Source organism: Bos mutus, chromosome 5 (genome assembly GCF_027580195.1).
Source record: "Bos mutus isolate GX-2022 chromosome 5, NWIPB_WYAK_1.1, whole genome shotgun sequence".
Taxonomy (NCBI): domain Eukaryota; kingdom Metazoa; phylum Chordata; class Mammalia; order Artiodactyla; family Bovidae; genus Bos; species Bos mutus.
In genome coordinates this window covers 84,138,949-84,158,213 of record NC_091621.1, presented here as the reverse complement: position 1 = coordinate 84,158,213, position 19,265 = coordinate 84,138,949, and the positions used below count along the sequence as shown (strand labels likewise).

At 40.3% G+C, this 19,265-nt stretch overlaps 1 protein-coding gene and 1 pseudogene across 3 annotated transcripts in view; one reads left to right on the top strand and one right to left on the bottom strand.

Moving 5' to 3' along the window:
- PLEKHA5 (pleckstrin homology domain containing A5) overlaps window positions 1-19,265 on the bottom strand; it is a 262,209-nt gene that overhangs the window by 58,205 nt on the left and 184,739 nt on the right. For all 3 annotated transcript variants that reach the window (XM_070371158.1, XM_070371156.1, XM_070371157.1), the window contains 2 exons: window positions 18,335-18,884; window positions 14,176-14,259 (listed from right to left, as the gene is read on the bottom strand). In XM_070371158.1, the coding sequence (XP_070227259.1) occupies window positions 14,176-14,259; window positions 18,335-18,884 (634 nt within the window). The remainder of the gene's footprint in view (window positions 1-14,175; window positions 14,260-18,334; window positions 18,885-19,265) is intronic.
- Window positions 15,418-15,638, top strand: LOC102284310 (ubiquitin-like protein 5 pseudogene; annotated as a pseudogene).

Below are 19,265 nucleotides of genomic sequence, written 5' to 3'. Positions count from 1 at the left end.
TCCTGGAGTGAATTGCCATTTTCTTCTCCAAAACATATAAAGATACATATAGAAATACTACAGTTTTATTAAACTAAAGTTTACTAATAGCAAATTATTTGGAGAAGAATCTTTAAAATTAAATCTTTTATCTTTATAAAACTAATTATACATCATTAAGGTACTGTGAAAGCTGAATTTACCTTGGTAGGTGGGAAAAATAACCAGTTATATAACCAAGAGCTGATACTTGTCAGGTAACAAAGATCAGCAACCTGAAACAGAACTATTTTAGGTACAAGAACAACTTTATTGATTCTGAAGGAAGTAAAACAAATTTTAAACAAGAAAAGAAAGAAAACTCATTAATACAAGGTATTCATCCTAGCTTTGTGATTTTGGACAAGTCATTTCAACCTGACTGAATGGGGATAAGAGTCGCTGGCCACACATTGCTGAGGAGGGTATGAGAGGCAGGTGGGGCATGGAATGTGTCAGAACTTGGACAGCTGTGGAGAGATACAAGCTATTAGCATGGACAGATGCTGGACAGGTGCATGGTAAAGAGAACCGGGTGCTTTCGCCTCATCTGAGAAACGATGAGTCACTGGAGAAAAGGCTTTATGGGGGAGGAGGTGTTTGTGATGAAATGAGGGCCTGAGGAACAGGGAGCTTGAAGTTTCCTGAGTTAGCTGAAAGACAATGCAGCAGGTTTAAGTACAGCCAGGATTTGGCGACTAAATGGTGCTGAGGAGCTTAGTACGTGTAACGTGTTTTGGTGGCTTTAAAGGTCAGTTTTCATTCCAATCCCAAAGAAAGGCAATGCCAAAGAATGCTCAAACTACTGCACAATTGCACTCATCTCACACGCTAGTAAAGTAATGCTCAAAATTCTCCAAGCCAGGCTTCAGCAATATGTGAACTGTGAACTTCCTGATGTTCAAGCTGGTTTTAGAAAAGGCAGAGGAGCCAGAGATCAAATTGCCAACATACACTGGATCATGGAAAAAGCAAGAGAGTTCCAGAAAAACATCTATTTCTGCTTTATTGACTATGCCAAAGCCTTTGACTGTGTGGATCACAATAAACTGTGGAAAATTCTGAAAGAGATGGGAATACCAGACCACCTGATCTGCCTCTTGAGAAATTTGTATGCAGGTCAGGAAGCAACAGTTAGAACTGGACATGGAACAACAGACTGGTTCCAAATGGGAAAAGCAGTTCGTCAAGGCTATATATTGTCACCCTGCTTATTTAACTTATATGCAGAGTACATCACGAGAAACGCTGGACTGGAAGAAACACAAGCTGGAATCAAGATTGCCGGGAGAAATATCAATAACCTCAGATATGCAGATGACACCACCCTTTTGGCAGAAAGTGAAGAGGAACTAAAAAGCCTCTTGATGAAAGTGAAAGTGGAGAGTGAAAAAGTTGGCTTAAAGCTCAACATTCAGAAAATGAAGATCATGGCATCCCATCCCATCACTTCATGGGAAATAGATGGGAAAACAGTGGAAACAGTGTCAGACTTTATTTTTCTGGGCTCCAAAATCACTACAGATGGTGACTGCAGCCATGAAATTAAAAGATGCTTACTCCTTGGAAGGAAAGTTATGACCAACCTAGATAGCATATTCAAAAGCAGAGACATTACTTTGCCAACAAAGGTTCGTCTAGTCAAGGCTATGGTTTTTCCTGTGGTCATGTATGGATGTGAGAGTTGGACTGTGAAGAAGGCTGATTGATGCCTTTGAACTGTGGTGTTGGAGAAGACTCTTGTGAGTCCCTTGGACTGCAAGGAGATCCAACCAGTCCATTCTGAAGGAGATCAGCCCTGGGATTTCTTTGGAAGGAATGATGCTAAAGCTGAAACTCCAGTATTTTGGCCACCTCATGCAGAGTTGACTCATTGGAAAAGACTCTGATGCTGGGAGGGATTGGGGGCAGGAGGAGAAGGGGACGACAGAGGATGAGATGGCTGGATGGCATCACTGACTCGATGGACGTGAGTCTGAGTGAACTCCGGGAGTTGGTGATGGACAGGGAGGCCTGGCGTACTGCGATTCATGGGGTCGCAAAGAATCAGACACGACTGAGCGACTGATCTGATCTGATCTGATGATCCATACTCAATACCATGCAGACATTATGTATCAGTTAAAGTACAATCTGTTCGGATAGTTCGGCAGAATCATACAGAACCATTTCAAGTGTTTTTAAAGCACTTTTAACTCCAGTTTCAAGGTATTTTTAGCTTTAATATGAGCTGGTAGAACACAACTCCAGGGGTCCTTTCAGGTAGCCTGCTAATTGTCTTCCTTTTCACCCACCAGGTTGGGAGAGGCTGCCCCAGCCATAGCTGGCAAAGATTTTCCTCTGTTCTCTTGGGGACTTCAATCACTTCAAGTTCTATGTCTAAGCAAAGAGCTAAAACTAAGGTCCTGATCCTTCTCAAGTCCATCAAGCTCTTCCCTGAGGATGATATGTTCAATAAACGTTTGTGACATCAATGGGATTAAAGGGGACCAGTGTTTTGAACCATTTCTGCTCTCGGTTTTGTTTTTTTTTTTGGTCAGGGAATTGAGGGATCAAGATGACAGCCTTAATTTTGGACACACAGGAGATGCATCGAAGGCAGAGCTTCCAAATGGAGATTTCTTTGATCAACTAGAACTACATGATGGGAACTGCAGAGACAGGTGTTTTAGACACCCTTTGTGCTCCCTCTCCACGTCTCCGTGTTTCAGCCCTTGCTCTGTGTTATGAGAACCTCCGGGCGCTCATGTATGAGTAACGTCAGTGTACTCAAGAGCTGGTCTCTAGGGGCAACTCTGGTCAGTGAAGGATGGGAGCGAATACAAATGCTGCCCTCTTCTCTAGGTCAGCTGGTAAGTCCACAGGATTTCTATCTCTTTGTCAACAAGTATCAGAAGAGGCCCGAGTTGCTTCTGGCAGTTGATAAGCTATTCCTACCTTCCCGGCTCACTCTCTTTATTCCTGTACCTTGGGATTACTTCTCAAAAGTAAAACTTCCTGCAAACAAGCCCACATCAAGGAAGCCCACATCACAGACTCTGCTTTTCAGGAGAAATCCAGGGGCTAGAGATGAACAGTAACAGACAACTAGTGAATGTTCAGATGACAGAACACCAAGACACTGGGCACTTCCATAAAATTAGGGTTGAGATGGGTGAAAACAGCAAACAGGGACAGATCCATCACTGTAAGGAACAGGAGAACTGTGATATAATGGGGAAGCATCAGAGAGGCTGAGAGGTCAGTGTATTGACACACTTACACTTCCACATTCTAAATTCTAATCTACACGCTGTCCATTTATTTATATTCTGCCATTAAGAGTCCACCCTAAAGGAAATCAGTCTTGAATATTCATTGGCAAGACTGATGCTGAAGCTGAAACTCCAATACTTTGGCCACCTGATGCGAAGAACTGACTCATGTGAAAAGACCCTGATGCTGGGAAAGACTGAAGGCAGGAGGAGAAGGGGACGACAGAGGATGAGATGGTTGGATGGCATCACTGACTCGATGGACATGAATTTGAGTAAACTCTGGGAACTGATGATGGACAGGGAGGCCTGGTGTGTTGCAGTCCATGGGGTTGCAAAGAGTTAGACATGACTGAGAGACTGAACTGATTATGATGTCATATCCTGGTTAAGATATTTCTTGATGACATCTCCCTCTCCCTACCACTACTATGATCAAATATGCAGAGGAAGGGAGAGATAGAAACAGAAAAAAAGAGAAATGGGATATGTGAGAGAGAGGACTGCTCTGAACAGCAAGGCACCAGAAAATACTGATATTCTATACCACGTAATTAATTTGGGTCCGTATGTGCTAAATAAGATATTTTCAATTTTCCAGTTTCCTTAGCTTGCTTTTTCCAAATGCCTTTCCTATATCCCCTAGAAACATTACCCCCTGGAGCTTTCAATCACCCCTAAAAATAGAAGCTCTAGGATCCCTTCAAATATTAGAGAAAAATGGGATCTTACTTAATAGCTCAATGGAATAAAGGTGCTGAATGGCCAACCATGAAAGCCATGGAGAATCTTTTCAGTCATCTTGTTAGCATTTCTTCCCTTTTAGGGAAGCTGTTTTTCATGAACACAAAGAACAAAATGCAAGAAAGTACTCAGATTTTTTACCTTGAATGGTTTCAGTACCAATTACATACACCCGGTTAACTGTTCATTTTGCATTTCCCTTGGCATAAGTATGTTTAGAAGTGGTCAGACTTCCTGTTTTTGTGGTTTCTTCAAAGGATATAGAAAGCATGCAGATAAGGGATGTCCACAGAACCAATAATAGGGTGTCAGACTTCTTCCAAAAGTCACTAGTAGTATTGGCGCATGGGTCACAAAATGTTAGTATTATAAAAGAGCTACATTATATAATCTGAATGCTACTACCAAACTTTTGCATTTTAGAAACTTCAATGTACTCTTCCAGATGTTTTAGAGGTTAGTGGTGACCCAAGGACAAAAGAGCAGATAAAACAAAGGAGGGTCTTGGAATGCAGGAATGGAAAAACCAGACCCTTATCATCCTTCCCTCCCCCATGTTGTTTCTATTAATGGATTTCAAGTCCTCCTGAGCAGTATAACCTGTCTCCCCTCCTACTTGAGAGAAGGTATTTGCTTTACTCTTCCCTCCATCCAGTATATGTGCTTCATCCAATCAGCAAATGACCCACAAGACCCGTATCCCACTCTTTGTACCCTAGAAATAAAGACCCCTGTTCAATGTCAGTTCTCCCTTGAGCTGGCCTGCTGTTCTAACAGCATCTTCCATTCTGATAAACTTTATTTCTCTCTCATTCTGTCTCATGTCTGGAAATTCTTTTCCAACCCACACCCAGACCACAACAGTTAGTATAATAAAAGACTCTTACTTCCTCATAAGCATTTGATCATACCTAAAAAGAAAAAAAGAAAAAATTTCCTGATAAAAGACGTATTGAGGGCTTCCCTGGTGGCTCAGTGGTAAAGAATCTGTCTGCCAATGCAGGAGACACGGGGTTCGATTCCTGGCCCATCTGGGAGGATTCCACATGCCACAAAGCAACCAAGCCTGTGCACCCCAACAACTGAGACTGTGTTCTAGAGCCCAGGAGCCACAACTACTGAAGTCCACGTGCTGCCACCAGAGAGTAACCACCGTCCCCCACCCCACACTGCAACTAGAGAAAAGCCCTCACAGCAACAAAGACCCAGCACAGCCAAAAATAAATAAAGTTTTTCAAAAAGAAAGACTGAGCTTTTGCCTTGCAAACCTTAAACATTTTCATGCAACAAGAACACCACAGGCATTCATGACTTGTATTTTTCTTTTTCTGTACTTTGGCGAACTGGTTTTTCATGAGAAATTTCCAGCTTTTCCATGAAAATCTGAGGATAAGGTTTAACCATCTGGTGTTAAAGAATATACTATACGATGCTAAATTCAGAAATGATTTAGTTCTGTTCCAGGTGGGGAGGAGAAACTCCAGCTGGGTAAGGGCAAATGAATGTTATAAAGTGACTAGCAGAGTCACTTTCTTTTCATGAAGAACTTTTGAGTATACTAGGAACAGGCAATCCTCAAGACAGGTATGGCTGTCCCTCCCTTTCCAGTTTTTATGAAGATATTTCTGATGCAATTAACTATAGTGACTCTTGAAGGGAGAGGGGTAAAGGTGGAATGTCATCATTTAAAGGTCATCTGTGAAAGCACATTCCATGTTACCATTTTATGTTTAAAAAATGAAAAATCATCTGCTACAATACCGACACAAGCAAAGCATGCATCTATAGGAGTCAAACTCCATTTATTCTACCAGGTTTCCTAAAACGGGGAGGCTGGCCACTGGAGTGCTAGGGGAGAAGGCGGGGAAAGAGGGCTGGTATAGGCTCAAGGTCACCTACCAGCAGGCAGCGTGCTTGCAAAAGGTCTGCAAAGCGCTGCTCCAAGCCTCTAGATCCTTCTGGTCCACTCCTACCTACGTTATCTCTTCATCTCAGTTCTTAAGCATTTCCTTTTCTGTCACCATGGCCTACATGGAAAACTGGCAGAAACTCCCTCATAACTGCTCTTAGATCACCAACAGAAAAAGAAGGAAACAGCAAGTGAAGAGGAAAGAAGCAAAGGGAAAGGAGAAGACAGATGGCAACATGTCCTAACTTCCCCAATCCTGTTACTCCTCCCATCACAACTGAACAAATAAGCACCAGTTCTTGCTCTACCTCTTCATCCACAGAGGTTGTGCCTAGTTCCCTCTCCCCAGCTCTTGCTCTACCTCTTCATCCACAGAAGTCGTGCCTAGTTCCCTCTCCCCAGCTCTTGCTCTACCTCTTCATCCACAGAGGTCGTGCCTAGTTCCCTCTCCCCAGCTCTTGCTCTACCTCTTCATCCACAGAGGTCGTGCCTAGTTCCCTCTCCCCAGCTTTGTCTACCTCTTCATCCACAGAGGTCTTGCCTAGTTCCCTCTCCCCAGCTCTTGCTCTAGTTTCTACAACCCCAGCTTCACTCCTTGGCTCAATCCAACCAGTCCTGGTCCATACGACAGGAGCCAAGAACTACACAAGGGAGGGAATCCTTGTAAGGGACAAGATGAAGATAATGAAGTCCCTATACCTTGTTAGGCCTGGTGAAGCAGAGATATACACCCCAGCTGACAAGCAGAAGGTTGACTACAGTAAGCTTCAGTGGAAACCTGTTACTCTGGCTTCAAAGCAATGATGTACATCTGGCTCTGTGAAAACATCAGGAACTCCTAATCATCAAATAAAGGTTCAAAGGCATAGTTCTAAAATTCAAGCTCAATTTGTCCTGTTCTGAGAAAAAAGGAAAATATATCAAGAAAAGTCTCTTTTCCCTCATTGTCAAAGAACTCTTCAGGAGGAGATATCATTACAGTTGCTGATAGTCTCAAATTTACTTCTAGCTTCCTGGAAAATAGAGGTCATTGCAAGATGTACTTATGGCTTCCCCCCGCCCTGCCCCCTACCCCCCATATTCTAGTAGGTAGAGAAATAAACAAGGGAAAAGTCAATGTCAAATCCATTCCATAGATGTATTTTAGGATGAAACTGTCAGGTTTCACAAATTGTAACCAAAAGTTTCTCTAATGTTCAATGATAGCTAAGTTAAATGAGAAGAAAATGAGTTACTGATACATTATGTATTTATTCATTTTCTAAATAGAACCTGGATGAGGTACATAAAGTATCTAGTTGGGATTATTGTATGTTCACAGATTATACATTAGGGCTTTGATATCTAAAAATTCATAAAAATGACAAATAAACAAACCTAGGCTCATCTTAATAAATATAGACTTTGAACAGTCTACTAACTGGGCTATAAAAACATAAGCAAACTGTGATAGTGTACTTCAAAGTAAAACAGAAAGCAGAAGAAAATTCTACCATACAATTAGTATAGTTTTTGTTATTATAAAAAACACTCCAGTAAATGACTTATCTTCATAATGGTGATATGGCACCAGAAGTTAAGAGTTTGGGGTTGACTGTTTAATATGTAAATTTTTAGAATTTCAGATAAGGTATTTTTTTGTTATAGTATCAGAAATGAATTTACCTAGAAGCACTTTAGAGACTATACTTTGATTCTATTTTTCATGAATAATGATAGGGATTAAGAGAATTTAAATCAATTAAAAATTGGCCTTAGGTTATTCTGATGATTTATTTGCACAAGCAGAACAAGTGCTGAAAGAGTATCAATTAGTACATATTCTCTTGGTATGATATATAGTCTGTAAAATGTGACCAGAGCCTCTGACGTTAAGGTTTTAAAATCTACTTTCAAATTTACAATCATATAAAACTGGTGAATTAGTTTATAAACCCAGGCAACCAATAATGCCTATAAAAATTTACCTGGTCATCTAAAATTGGCTACTGGCAGTAATAAGATTAAAAGCTGGAAATGTTTGAGCTGAAAAATTTCATTAAAATTAAAATTACCAAGAATTCTTTCTATATAACTTAATAACCTTTCTACATAACTTAATAATCATACTACTGATATAAATAAAATATAGGACAGTTCAAAAATAAATATTTCATTTATATCAAATGCAATTATTTGAAACCATAAATTTTTTTGATTTATTTAAAGAGAGATTTTTCTTTAGGAACCCTTAACAATATCCACACTTAGGCATATCTGAGTTTCTGGGCAAAGCCCTCACCATGTTTTTATGTATACTTGATATTACCAAAGAATGGCCCAATTTTTGCCATCAGAAATAGTCACTGCAAGTCATCAACAATCAAACTCTATAATTCTTTTCACTATCACATAAATTTTTAAAGTGGAATCAGACAGCTATTTCAGGATCTAATCTAAGAAAAAGGTGAATCACTGGAAAAGCTCTGCTGACATGCTGAGAGTACAGAGAGGATGGGATACAAAGTTGAAAGTTTAATTTTAATTAACTAATTCATTAAAAAACAACACACCCTATTCTTTTACATTTCTAGAGGCTAGAAGTCTGCAATCATTTCCATCTGCCAAAACCACTGTGTGGGCAGGGTCATGTTCCCTCCACACTGTGGAGGGGAGAGCCCACTTCCTGGCCTTTTCCATCTTCTTTAATTTTTTGATGTGGACCATTTTAAAGTCTTCATTAAATTAGTTATAATATTGCTTCTGTTGTTTACCCTTTTTTTTTGGCCAAGAGGTCTGTGGGATCTTAGTTCTCTGAAGAGGGATTGAACCCACACCCCCTGCACTGGAAGGTGAAGTCTTAACCACCGGACTACCAGGGGCTTGTGTCTAAAAAGCTGAGATTTTAGAAGCCACCTGTAGGACTGTCAGCATGGCACATCAGGAAAGGATTGGCGGGGCATGCCAAGGGAGCAAAGGATGGGAACAGAGCCTCAGCCAGATCTAGGCCACTGAAGCCAAGGGAAGAAGCAGCTCGACCTGGGAAAGGAGGATGAGGAGAGACATTTGTGCAAATGGTGGTATTTCCATGTATTTACCTGCCCTTTCCCAAAAGGTGCTTAAGTTCTGTGGGTCTGCAATAACAGATTTGATTTGATGAGGTACATAGTAAATTAATAAATCACTAGGTTTATTTCCAGAGATTCTAGATAACTTCAGATTCACATTTATATCACTGCTTTTAACCCTCATTTTTTTGTGAATCCCACTTTTTCAGAACTATCATTAGATTTATATACAAAGGAGCTTCTAAGAAAGTTATTTCCTATGTATGTTAGAAGCTTTCTGGCAGTTTGGAATTTTAAGCGAAGACTTATCTTACTATTTTGTTGGCAAACATGTCTTTATTACTGATAGCGTATATAATGTACACTGTGGTTAAAATTAATAGCACCAGATTCTGAAGTGAAGATCAAAATTTGGATTCATGAAATGCTGATTTTTTAAAGCATTCTGATGGGCAAAACTAGGATGAAAATATTTTGTGGGAAAATAAGTTATATATCAACAAAAGTGTGTTTCTTTGAAAAATTAAAAGAAATATGACTGAAGGTCTTTTCAAGGGTTATCCTAATGCAAAATCCCTCTTTAAGTAGAACTAATTTAAAGCAGTGCATTATTATTTTGTTTCAAACAGGACAGGGCAAATATAAATATGTAAATAATTTCTTATAACACTTTCCACAGTAACTTCTTTCACTTGATAAAATATTCAAGTTTAAACATTTCGAAAACAAGCTAAAGCAAGTTAGCTTAACTTGTATGGAAAAAAAGCATTCACTAGAAGAAATTTTTATTTAAGAACATATTGAAAATTCTCATCAAATTAAAATTAAATATTAACAGGGAATTTCATAAACACCAACACTGAGGAGTGTCAGTCTTTGTTTATGAACTTCCACTTCTCAACATTCACCTTAACCAACCACACTCACTACCACCACTGAGAGAATGCAACTATCAGTCTCTATCAAACTGACACTGGGAGGAGATGGTGAACAATAACACAGTATCTTCACACATTTCACCCATCCTTAACCTCCCTTTTAGGAATACAGAGCCCACCACACCCGTCTCCTCCTAGCCTTCCAAAAAAAAGGCATTCACAGCTGGGTGTCTATTTCTTTAATGAGGTTACCTCCAAGCTGATGTAAGCCAGTAAGTACAAGTTTTCTTGGGGTAAGAATAAAGAAATCTAGTGAGTCCAGGCTCTCAACTTCCAGAGACCTGACATTTGTATCCTGCCTCATCTCCACACCTGTCCTTTCTAACCTGGTTATTATGGTATTCCTGAATTTCCCTGGTAAAGGATTTCTTATCAGCCTGCCACTTGTAAAAGTCACGCTATTAACTCAAAGTGTCTGAAATATCCGAGTAGCCTGAAAATTGTACTACACTTAAAACATTAAAACGTAAGGTACGATAAGAAAGAAAAATTCTTCAAATCCCACCTGATGATCCAAATATATGGTGTTCCTTTGAAGGTGATGTGAAAGGATTTCATTCTAGTAGACGTCAATCAAGAAACAAAGGGACAGAGAAAGAGGGTGCGGAATTCATGAAAAAGTCAGTTTTGAAACAGGAAAAACAGGTAGTCTGCCACCACCTATTATGTCACAATACACAACAACTTTCACACATGCCCCCCCATAAATGGTACAGATGACATATTCCATTACTAAAAAAAAAAAAAAACTGTTCTGTAAGAAATTATGTAGACATGCATATAAGCTGAAACAGTAAGCAGAAAAATCCTTCAAATGGCTTTAGCAGACTCCATGTTAGAAACTTTACATGTTAATTCTTTTCTGCAATAGAGGACTACTTCTTGGGATGTTTATAACCAGAGACTATTAAACCCTTTGAGAAATGTTTCCGTGTGTTCATTTTTAAAATTGAGAACACAAGGAAATTGATCTTTGGCAATGAAAAGGCAGCATTTGTAGAAAGATGATCAATTCTCCACTGGTTACTTTATGGGAAATGACGGGACTATTCAATCTGGTTCATCGGAGTTGCGGTGTTTGGTGGATGACAAAGCTATTCTGAAGTCTTATTTGCCTTTCCTTGCTCACAACCAAAACTTGGTGGGTGAGTGGGTGAAGGGAAGGCTGAGAAGAAATGTACTCAGCCCACATTGATAAGGTATGACCAAAGGAGTTCTCAAAGGGTCAATAGGAGGTCCTGCAATGGTAGCATGGCTTGTGCTCATGGGAATGACGCAGGTCGGACTGACTGACGATGAGCGGCTCAGAGTGAGTGACGAGAGCAGACACACAGACACGTGGCTCCAGGGCTGACCTTTGGGCTGTGGGCCTCGAGTTTGAGCTGCATGAGCTGTGCTAAAGTGTGCTCCCGGATACTACTCAGCTCCGCCTGCTGCCGTCTCAGCTTTATGAGCAGCAGTGTAAGCTCCTCGGGCTGAAGGAGTACAATTTAAGAATCCAAACAGTGGAAAACAGATTAATTGTGGTCTTAAGTGACAGATATTAAACCAAGATTTCTTGGCAAGTTTCCGATTACGGCTGACATCAAACATAATGCCTAGGCACTATGATGATAGGTTCTACATAAATGCATAGATATCCAGAGAAATAGAAGGAACAGTGTTACTTGGTAAGGTACAGCAAAACAACAGTATATTCAGGCATTTTCTCAGAACTCATGAGAGACTATTCATACATTCAGTATAAAAAAGCATAACACCAAAAAAAAATTTGTACATGAGAGCTATAATTAAAATATATTGTCATGAGTTGTTTAAAAATGGTGTCTAAGACTTTTACAGCAGTAGAACAATACCTGCATGCCCAACACTCTATTTTAGAGAATAGGACATAAATGCAAAGAAATAAAATTCATGTAAAATGTGGATGACATCTTCACATCATTAAGTTTAGTTAGCACCTGGGATCTATTAATTGCTTCCCAGTCATATTTTTAAATGTCACTGTTAGTGTTTTCACAGGATATTTAGTATTAACCAAAAGACCAAATTTTTTTAAAAGGAAAAAAATATATATATATATATATATATATATATCTATCTACTACACGTAGAAAGCTTCCAGGTGTGCACAAATCTCCCTTCCATGCTCGGAGGACAGCACAGAACCTTTCGGTTCCTGACTGGTTATTCTGATCCCTGACGGGGAATCAACTTTCAAAGGTAGATAAAAATTGCTTAACAGGCCGATCTGATGTATTTTTCTTCATTAGAAATGCAGTAAAGTGTGGTCATCGACAGTCTTACAGGCCATAAACTAGTGTTCCATGTTTTTTTCTGAGCTTTGTTATGATTAAAAACCACACAGAGTCCACAGGGAGACTCTCTTCACTTAAGGGTTGCAAAGTGCCCTGAAAATGTCCAAGCCAAAAACTGTTCCCAAGACTGACTTGCTTTGCCAGCACCATAGCATCACACCCACTCTCTTCTGTTCTGTTTGTTATTGCTCTTTATCTTTCATATAAAAACAATTTTTAGAGACACAAATAATTTTGTAAGAAGTAGAAGTATAGTTGATTTGCAGTATTATGATAGTTTCAGGTATACTACAAGGTGATTCAGTTATATATATGTATTCGGATTATTTTCCATAGTAGCTTATTACAAGACATTGAATGTAGTTCCCTATGTTATACAGTAATTCTTGTTGCTTATCTACTTTATGTGTAGTACCCTGTATCTATTACAAATCAATTTTAACTGTTATTTGAAGTTATGTTAAAAGTTCCTGCCTTCAGGTGGAAAAAGATGTCAAAAGTAAACCATCATTACTACTGGATCCTCAGGATAAAAGTGGGTATCTATGCAGATGAGACAACAGCCTCTTCTATTAAACAGTCACAGAACGTGTGTGCGTATAACTTAAAGAAGACATTTCTTAACCGAAAACAAAGAACTGCCTTTGCTCGGATGCCAACTACATGCTGTGATCTCATGGCTGTGGGAAAGTCCGTATCTTATGTCACTATATCCCCAAGCTCTGAGAGATCTTGCCAGAGAGAGGGGAGGGTGGAGTAAGGGATTAGACAGTCTAAGACCCAGAGTGGTGTTTGACAGAAATACTAAAAGAAAAAACCTTAAAACTCTGGCTTACTATTTATGGAGTTAAAGAGATTTTCAAAAGGATGAAAGATTCCAACAAATCTGCCAGATATTTAGATTTAAGGCAAAATAAAAAGGCACAGTGGACTCCTCTAAAATGAGGCGGTGACACATAAATTTTATCCTAAACAGCCACTAGAGGGAGAAAGGGAGAAGGAAAGCTCAATACAGGATACTTAGCGACTTAGCAGCAGCAGCGTTAATGTCCATCAGATCAACAATATTTTAAAATTCCAACAGTTAAAATTCCCTAGTTTTAGAGAAGTATAATAGTATCCATAGCCTTTAATAAATAAAGCACAAGTACTTCAAAACCAGGAAATCTTCCTTATATCTAAGCATGTAAGAGATGAAATAAAAAATGTTTGAGAAATACATGTAAGATGAATTTGTTTTGATTGTTACAGGACTTTAAATAATGGACAACTATATGGTCCTCATCTTCACAGAAACTGAGACTAAATACTAGTATTAAAGCATAGCTCCCCTGATAGAAGAATGCAATGAAATTTTGAGAAGTCATCTTTTCTTTCTAATTTGAAGAACAACAGTGTTCTGGTAACATAACTCCTTCTCAATTTGAATAGAAATAACACTGACTATGAACTGATCACAGTAAGCCCTTGCTTGAACCTAGGATCCGGGACAGTCTCTCTGTATAAATATGTAAATCAGTTTCTTTTCTGCTCTAAAGTAGTTAATCTACATAAAAATCCACCGGAGAAACTTACCAGGCCTGTGGTTTGACTACACACACAGCGTTACTGGATTTGTTCCCCTAATGAACCACTCCAACTTCTGTTTTAAGGAAAAGGAAACTAACATTCAAAGAAGTAAAGAAACCCTCCCAGGTTATACAGTAAATGTGGAAAACAGCATCTTATACCGAGTCAGACATTTAGCGAAAAGGAATCAGGCAGACACTGATGTGGCTACATGGTTGCAAACTCTACCACTGAGCATCTCTTCCACAAAACTGGTAATGGTTTTTCTCTGAGAGGCACCTCTCTGAAAACTCAAGCTTAAAAGCTGTGTCAGATACATGCTATCATGTGCAGCACATAAATAAAACATGATATGGTAAATAAAGATATTGTACTCACCGTTTTGCCTTGGAGGCTCTGGGGACTAACAGACTGTAAAGTGAGGCCAGCTGGCATTGACCTCCGGTCAGGCACGTACATGTGCTAGGAAGATAAAGGTATGGTATAAATTCTGTGGTCAATGTCAGTGATGAAAACTGTAATATAAAATGCCATTTAAAACTGCTACTAGTGCTTATGAAAGAAGACAGATACTAAAGCTTCAGGACTAAAATACACACTCTGATTGACAGAATAATTCTATATAGTCATTTGGCTCAGTGGTTCTCAAACTTATTGGTCTCAGGATCCCTATATGGCCTTGCATGGTTGCTAAGTCACTTCAGTCGTGTCTGACTCCATGAGATTCTTATGGACTGTAGCCCGTCAGGTTCCTCTGTTCATGGGTTTCTCCAGGCAAGAATACTGCAGTGGGTTGCCATGTCCTCCTCCAGGGGATCTTCCCGATCCAGGGATCAAACTCACATCTCTTATGTCTCCTGCACTGGCAGGTGGGTTGCCTGGGTACCATCAGCACCACCTGGGAAGCCTTCTTTCTGTCATTAAAAGAAGATTTTCATGACAAGAGTGGTATTCTTTTACAGTTTTGCAAATCTCTTTAATGTCTGGCTAGATTTTCCTATCTGCTGCTGTATTCAATCTGTTGTGATAATCTCTTTTAGGGGAAGTACATGAAGAAAATCCACCTTCGATACAGGTATTTGGAAAAGGGAAGAGAACTTGAATAGTTTTTTTTGGATATTTGCACATGTCCACATTTCAAATGATCCTTTTACCCATTCTTGGTTTTGTGACATCAAACACAGGTCAGGTAGGAAATACTGGCTCAGTAAAATATGTAGAGTTTCCAATGGCTGGCACTTGTTTTTCACTATATGAGATGAGCAGCTCCTATCTGTTAATACCATCGCTGATCTTTAAACACTAGAAAGCTGTCAAGCTCAAAGAGGCAGGTACAAGATTCCCCAAATTCTAATTTTTGCTTGAAAGCTCAAGTGGTGTCATTGGTGACAAATATCGTGGGCTGCCTTCCTTGAAGTGACAGGCAAGCGTTCCACTCTGGAAGTGTCTGTCAAACATCAAGTCTGAACAACTCTAGTTTGTCGTTCGTTCTTTCAAGTAAAAATGGTGTTTTATACATATATATATATTTTTTTTTTTTAAAAGAAGGACCCAGGCTCTGCACCCCAGTTAGGAGGCTGCGGTATCAGGTGGTTCCAGGCGATTCGAGCTCCAGCCAGGATGATCGAGGTTGGCTACAACAACCACCTGGGGAAGAAGGTCTGCCTTAAACACAGGGCTGCTGACACCAGTTGGGATCTCAAGAACCTGATCACAGCCCAATCTGGCACCCGCTGGAACAAGGTCATTTTGAAGAAGTGGTTCATGATTTTTAAGGACTGTGTCTCTGAGGGACTATAAGATCCACGATGGGATGAACTTGGGAGCTTTATTACCAGTAGGGCAGAATTCCTCTTCCCTGCCCTTTCCTCTTCTCCCTCTTTCAACCCCCACACTAGTATGAACGTTTGTTTTTGAAAACTCATGCTAATAAAAACTTAGAGGTTGGACTTCCCTGGTGGTCCAGTGGTTGAGAATCTGCCTGCCAGTGCAGGGGACACAGGTTTGATCCCTGGTCTGGGAAGATGCTTCATGCTGCGGGGCAACTAAGCCCGTGTGCCACAACTACTGAAGCCTGTGTCCTAGAGCCTGTGCTGCACAACAAGAGAAGCCATGGCAATGAGAAGACTGTGCACTGCAAGTAGAGAGGAGTCCCCGCTGCTCGCCACAAGTAGAGAAAGCCTGAGTAGAGCAGTGAAGGGTTAGCAAAGTCAAAAATAAATAAAAAACAAAACAAAACATTAGAGACTGAAAAAAAAAAAAAAAAAGGAGCTAGTTTAGCTTGCAACTCAAATAACCACGCAAGCATTTTTCTCTGAGACAACCATTAGTACTTGGGTATGCAATAGACATGCTTTAAGTACATTTCCCATTTCATCACACAAACACTATGGGATGAACAGTCAAGACTGAACACAGTTTTCTTTTACTGTTTCATGCCGGGGATTGAGTGAGAGTGAGCCTTTATTTTTACAGCAAATCTGTGACAGTGAAATATTACAATGACCACTCACACTCTGAGCCATTGCCTTGACTCAGGCTAAGGCGCTAGTGCTTTTACCCAATTTTCAGTGTTTTCGCACTGGTAGGAAATGACAATACAGTCAACAATGCCTTATTATTATTATTACAAAAACAGTTCTGAGCTTATCAGAGACGCCCTGAAAGGCTAATGGGTACCTCAGGTAATCCCAGGTACTTCCTAAGGGTCCATGAAGCTTATTTTGAGAACCACGGATCACATCAAGGAAGATGATAGGACAGTTACAAAGAAAACTTGGCAACACTGGAGAAGATTTTCAGGAGGACCAGATGTTAGCTGACTAGGAAAACTGGCTAGACCGCACACCCTCATCTCATATTTGCTATTGAAACAGATGATCAATTTTGACCATGAGAACACTGTTCAACCATGCACTAATAATTTGCATTTGATCAGATTTCTCTTGAATATTGTTAATAATTTTTATTAGCCTTCGGATGTACGAAGTGTCAAAACACTGAACTCTGTTACAAGGACATTCAAAGTGAGCCTTTTTTTGGTGAGACAAACTAAAGCTTCTTTCAAAAGAAACTTTTTGATCGACTTATTAATTCCTAACTAATGCTTATTTATGGAAAAATCAAGCGAACGCTTTATGCAATGATGTAACTGAAGGAGTCAGCCCATCACAAGGACAAGAAAAGGCACTTTTGAAAATAGCATAAAGCGAGAGGCTCTTTAGAATTTAAACAAAGGGAAAGAAAAATTCCTTTTCACTTTAGGACAGACATTAGGATTTGGTTGCAAACACAGTGACTAATCAAAACGATCTGCTTCAGCACTGTGAAAAGCTGATCGATGCAAGGTGTTCCAATTTCACTTCAAAAAACCTACTAAGCAAGACTTGAACCAACTTAGCTGCTGCTGCTGTTTGTTTATTAGCTAAGTTGTTTCCGACTCTTTGTGACCTCATGAACTGTAGCCCACCAGAATCCTCTGTCCATGGGATTCTCCAGGCAAGAACACTGGAGTGGGTTTCCATTTCCTTCTCCAGAGGATCTTCCTGACCCAGGGATTGAACCCCTGTCTCTTATGTCTCTTGCATTGGCAGGTAGATTCCTTACCACTTGGGAAGCCCCTAAACCAACTTAATATGTGCATTAAAGCATGATCTCTATATCTTAATTTAAAAAAATATATATTTGGAGAATTCCCGGTCAGACTAGTGATTAGGACTCTGCACATCACTGCCGAGGTCATGGATTTGATCTCTGGTAGGGGAACTAAGATCCCACAGGCTGCATGGTGTGGCCAAAAAAAAAAAAGTATATATACCAGTAAGTGATGTTACTTTAATATGCAACTGGGCACCTGAGGAGGTATTTCAGTATGCTGTATCTTCAGCTGGTGGTTAGAAGATGAGGATCATACTTTTATCTTAGCACAGAACATGAAGAGCCTGACAGAAGACTGTAGGGGTGCTACAAGAGGCAGTGTAGAATTTGCAAGTGTGCATAGGGTCAATCCAAATGCAGGCGGTCTTAACCTACAGGGAAAGCTGATGAGAGCCACTCTCAAGCAGAGAGGAATACATAATGTATCCATTCCAAAGAGCTGCTCCTGAGAGAAGTCCTGCAAGCTTAGGTTTTATACATGAGAGTCTGACATTGCAGAAAGTGCTTCATTAATTTTTAAAACAAACAAAAAAAAGCTGGTTTTGCCTGCCTCCTGCCCATTATCTTGTCTCTGGCATTCACAAGAAAGAGCAGTGTACTATTAATAGAAATAAAAGGCTTCTCGCGCGGCTCAGTGGTAGAGAACCTGCCTGCCAATACAGGAGATGTAGGTTCATTCCCTGGGCTGGGAAGATCTCCTGGAGGAGGAAATGGCAACCTACTCCAGTATTCTTGCCTGGGAAATCCTATAGACAGAGGAGCCTGGTGGGCTACAGTCCATGGGGTCACAAGAGTTGGACATGACTAAGAGACTAAACAACTAAAAGTAAGCTGCAGCATCCTCAGAGGAGCAATGAACCCTGATGAGCAGATGTCTTACCTTGGGATGATGCGCCCGGTGCCTGCGGTCCATGGTCATGTCTCTGCGGTCCATGGTCATGTCTCTGCGGTCTATGGTTACGTCTCTGCGGTCTATGGTCACGTCTCTGCGGTCTATGGTCACGTCTCCCCTTTGAATTGGCGAAGACACTTCCGACCTGTAGGTCCGCTGAGGGGAGAAGCCCTGATAGGCGGCTATGGAGCCGTGGGAGGGTGACGTGGGGATGGAGTGCATTGTCTGGTCGGAGATGTTAACCATGGTTTTAGGGCTGGTCAGGGAGCTGTGGCGAGGGAGGGTCCCCTGCTTGTTGTAAAACTGACGCTGCTGCCACTCATACAGCTGCCACATGGTGTCATCCCGCATGGATCTCCGCTTCTCCTCGGCTCCGGGTCCCGCTGTCTTGTCGTGGGCCGAGGGTGTTATGCTGCAGATGCTCTCCGGCCTGGTCTTGCTGTTTCTCGGGAGGGTTCTGTAGCCTTCAGGGTAGCGGGCCATGACTGGGGCTCTGTGGCTTGGCATGTTTCTTGGCAATGTTTGGTAAGAGATTACTCTGAAATAAAAGAACAATTGCAACATAAAACTGAAGGACAGCTGCTTTCCAGATAGTAAATTAGAGTAGGTTTTTTTCTTTTTTTCTCCCCTCCTGGTAGGTAAAATGTATACTGAAGATTCATTTTTTTTTTTAAGGTGACTAATGAACAGATTTATTTTTTTTTAATGAAATCTAATTTGATGGATTGAATATACTAAGTCAACAGCATCTGTGTTGCTCACATAAAAGACCATTTATTCCACACAATGTATGGTTTGGTTTCAGGAAGGAAGGGTACTATACTTTTTCCAGAAATAAAAATGTTCAAGATATCAAGTCCGTCCTCATGTCTTACTTGTTTTTACATAAATAATCTCCTAGAATCTCATCTTTACACAT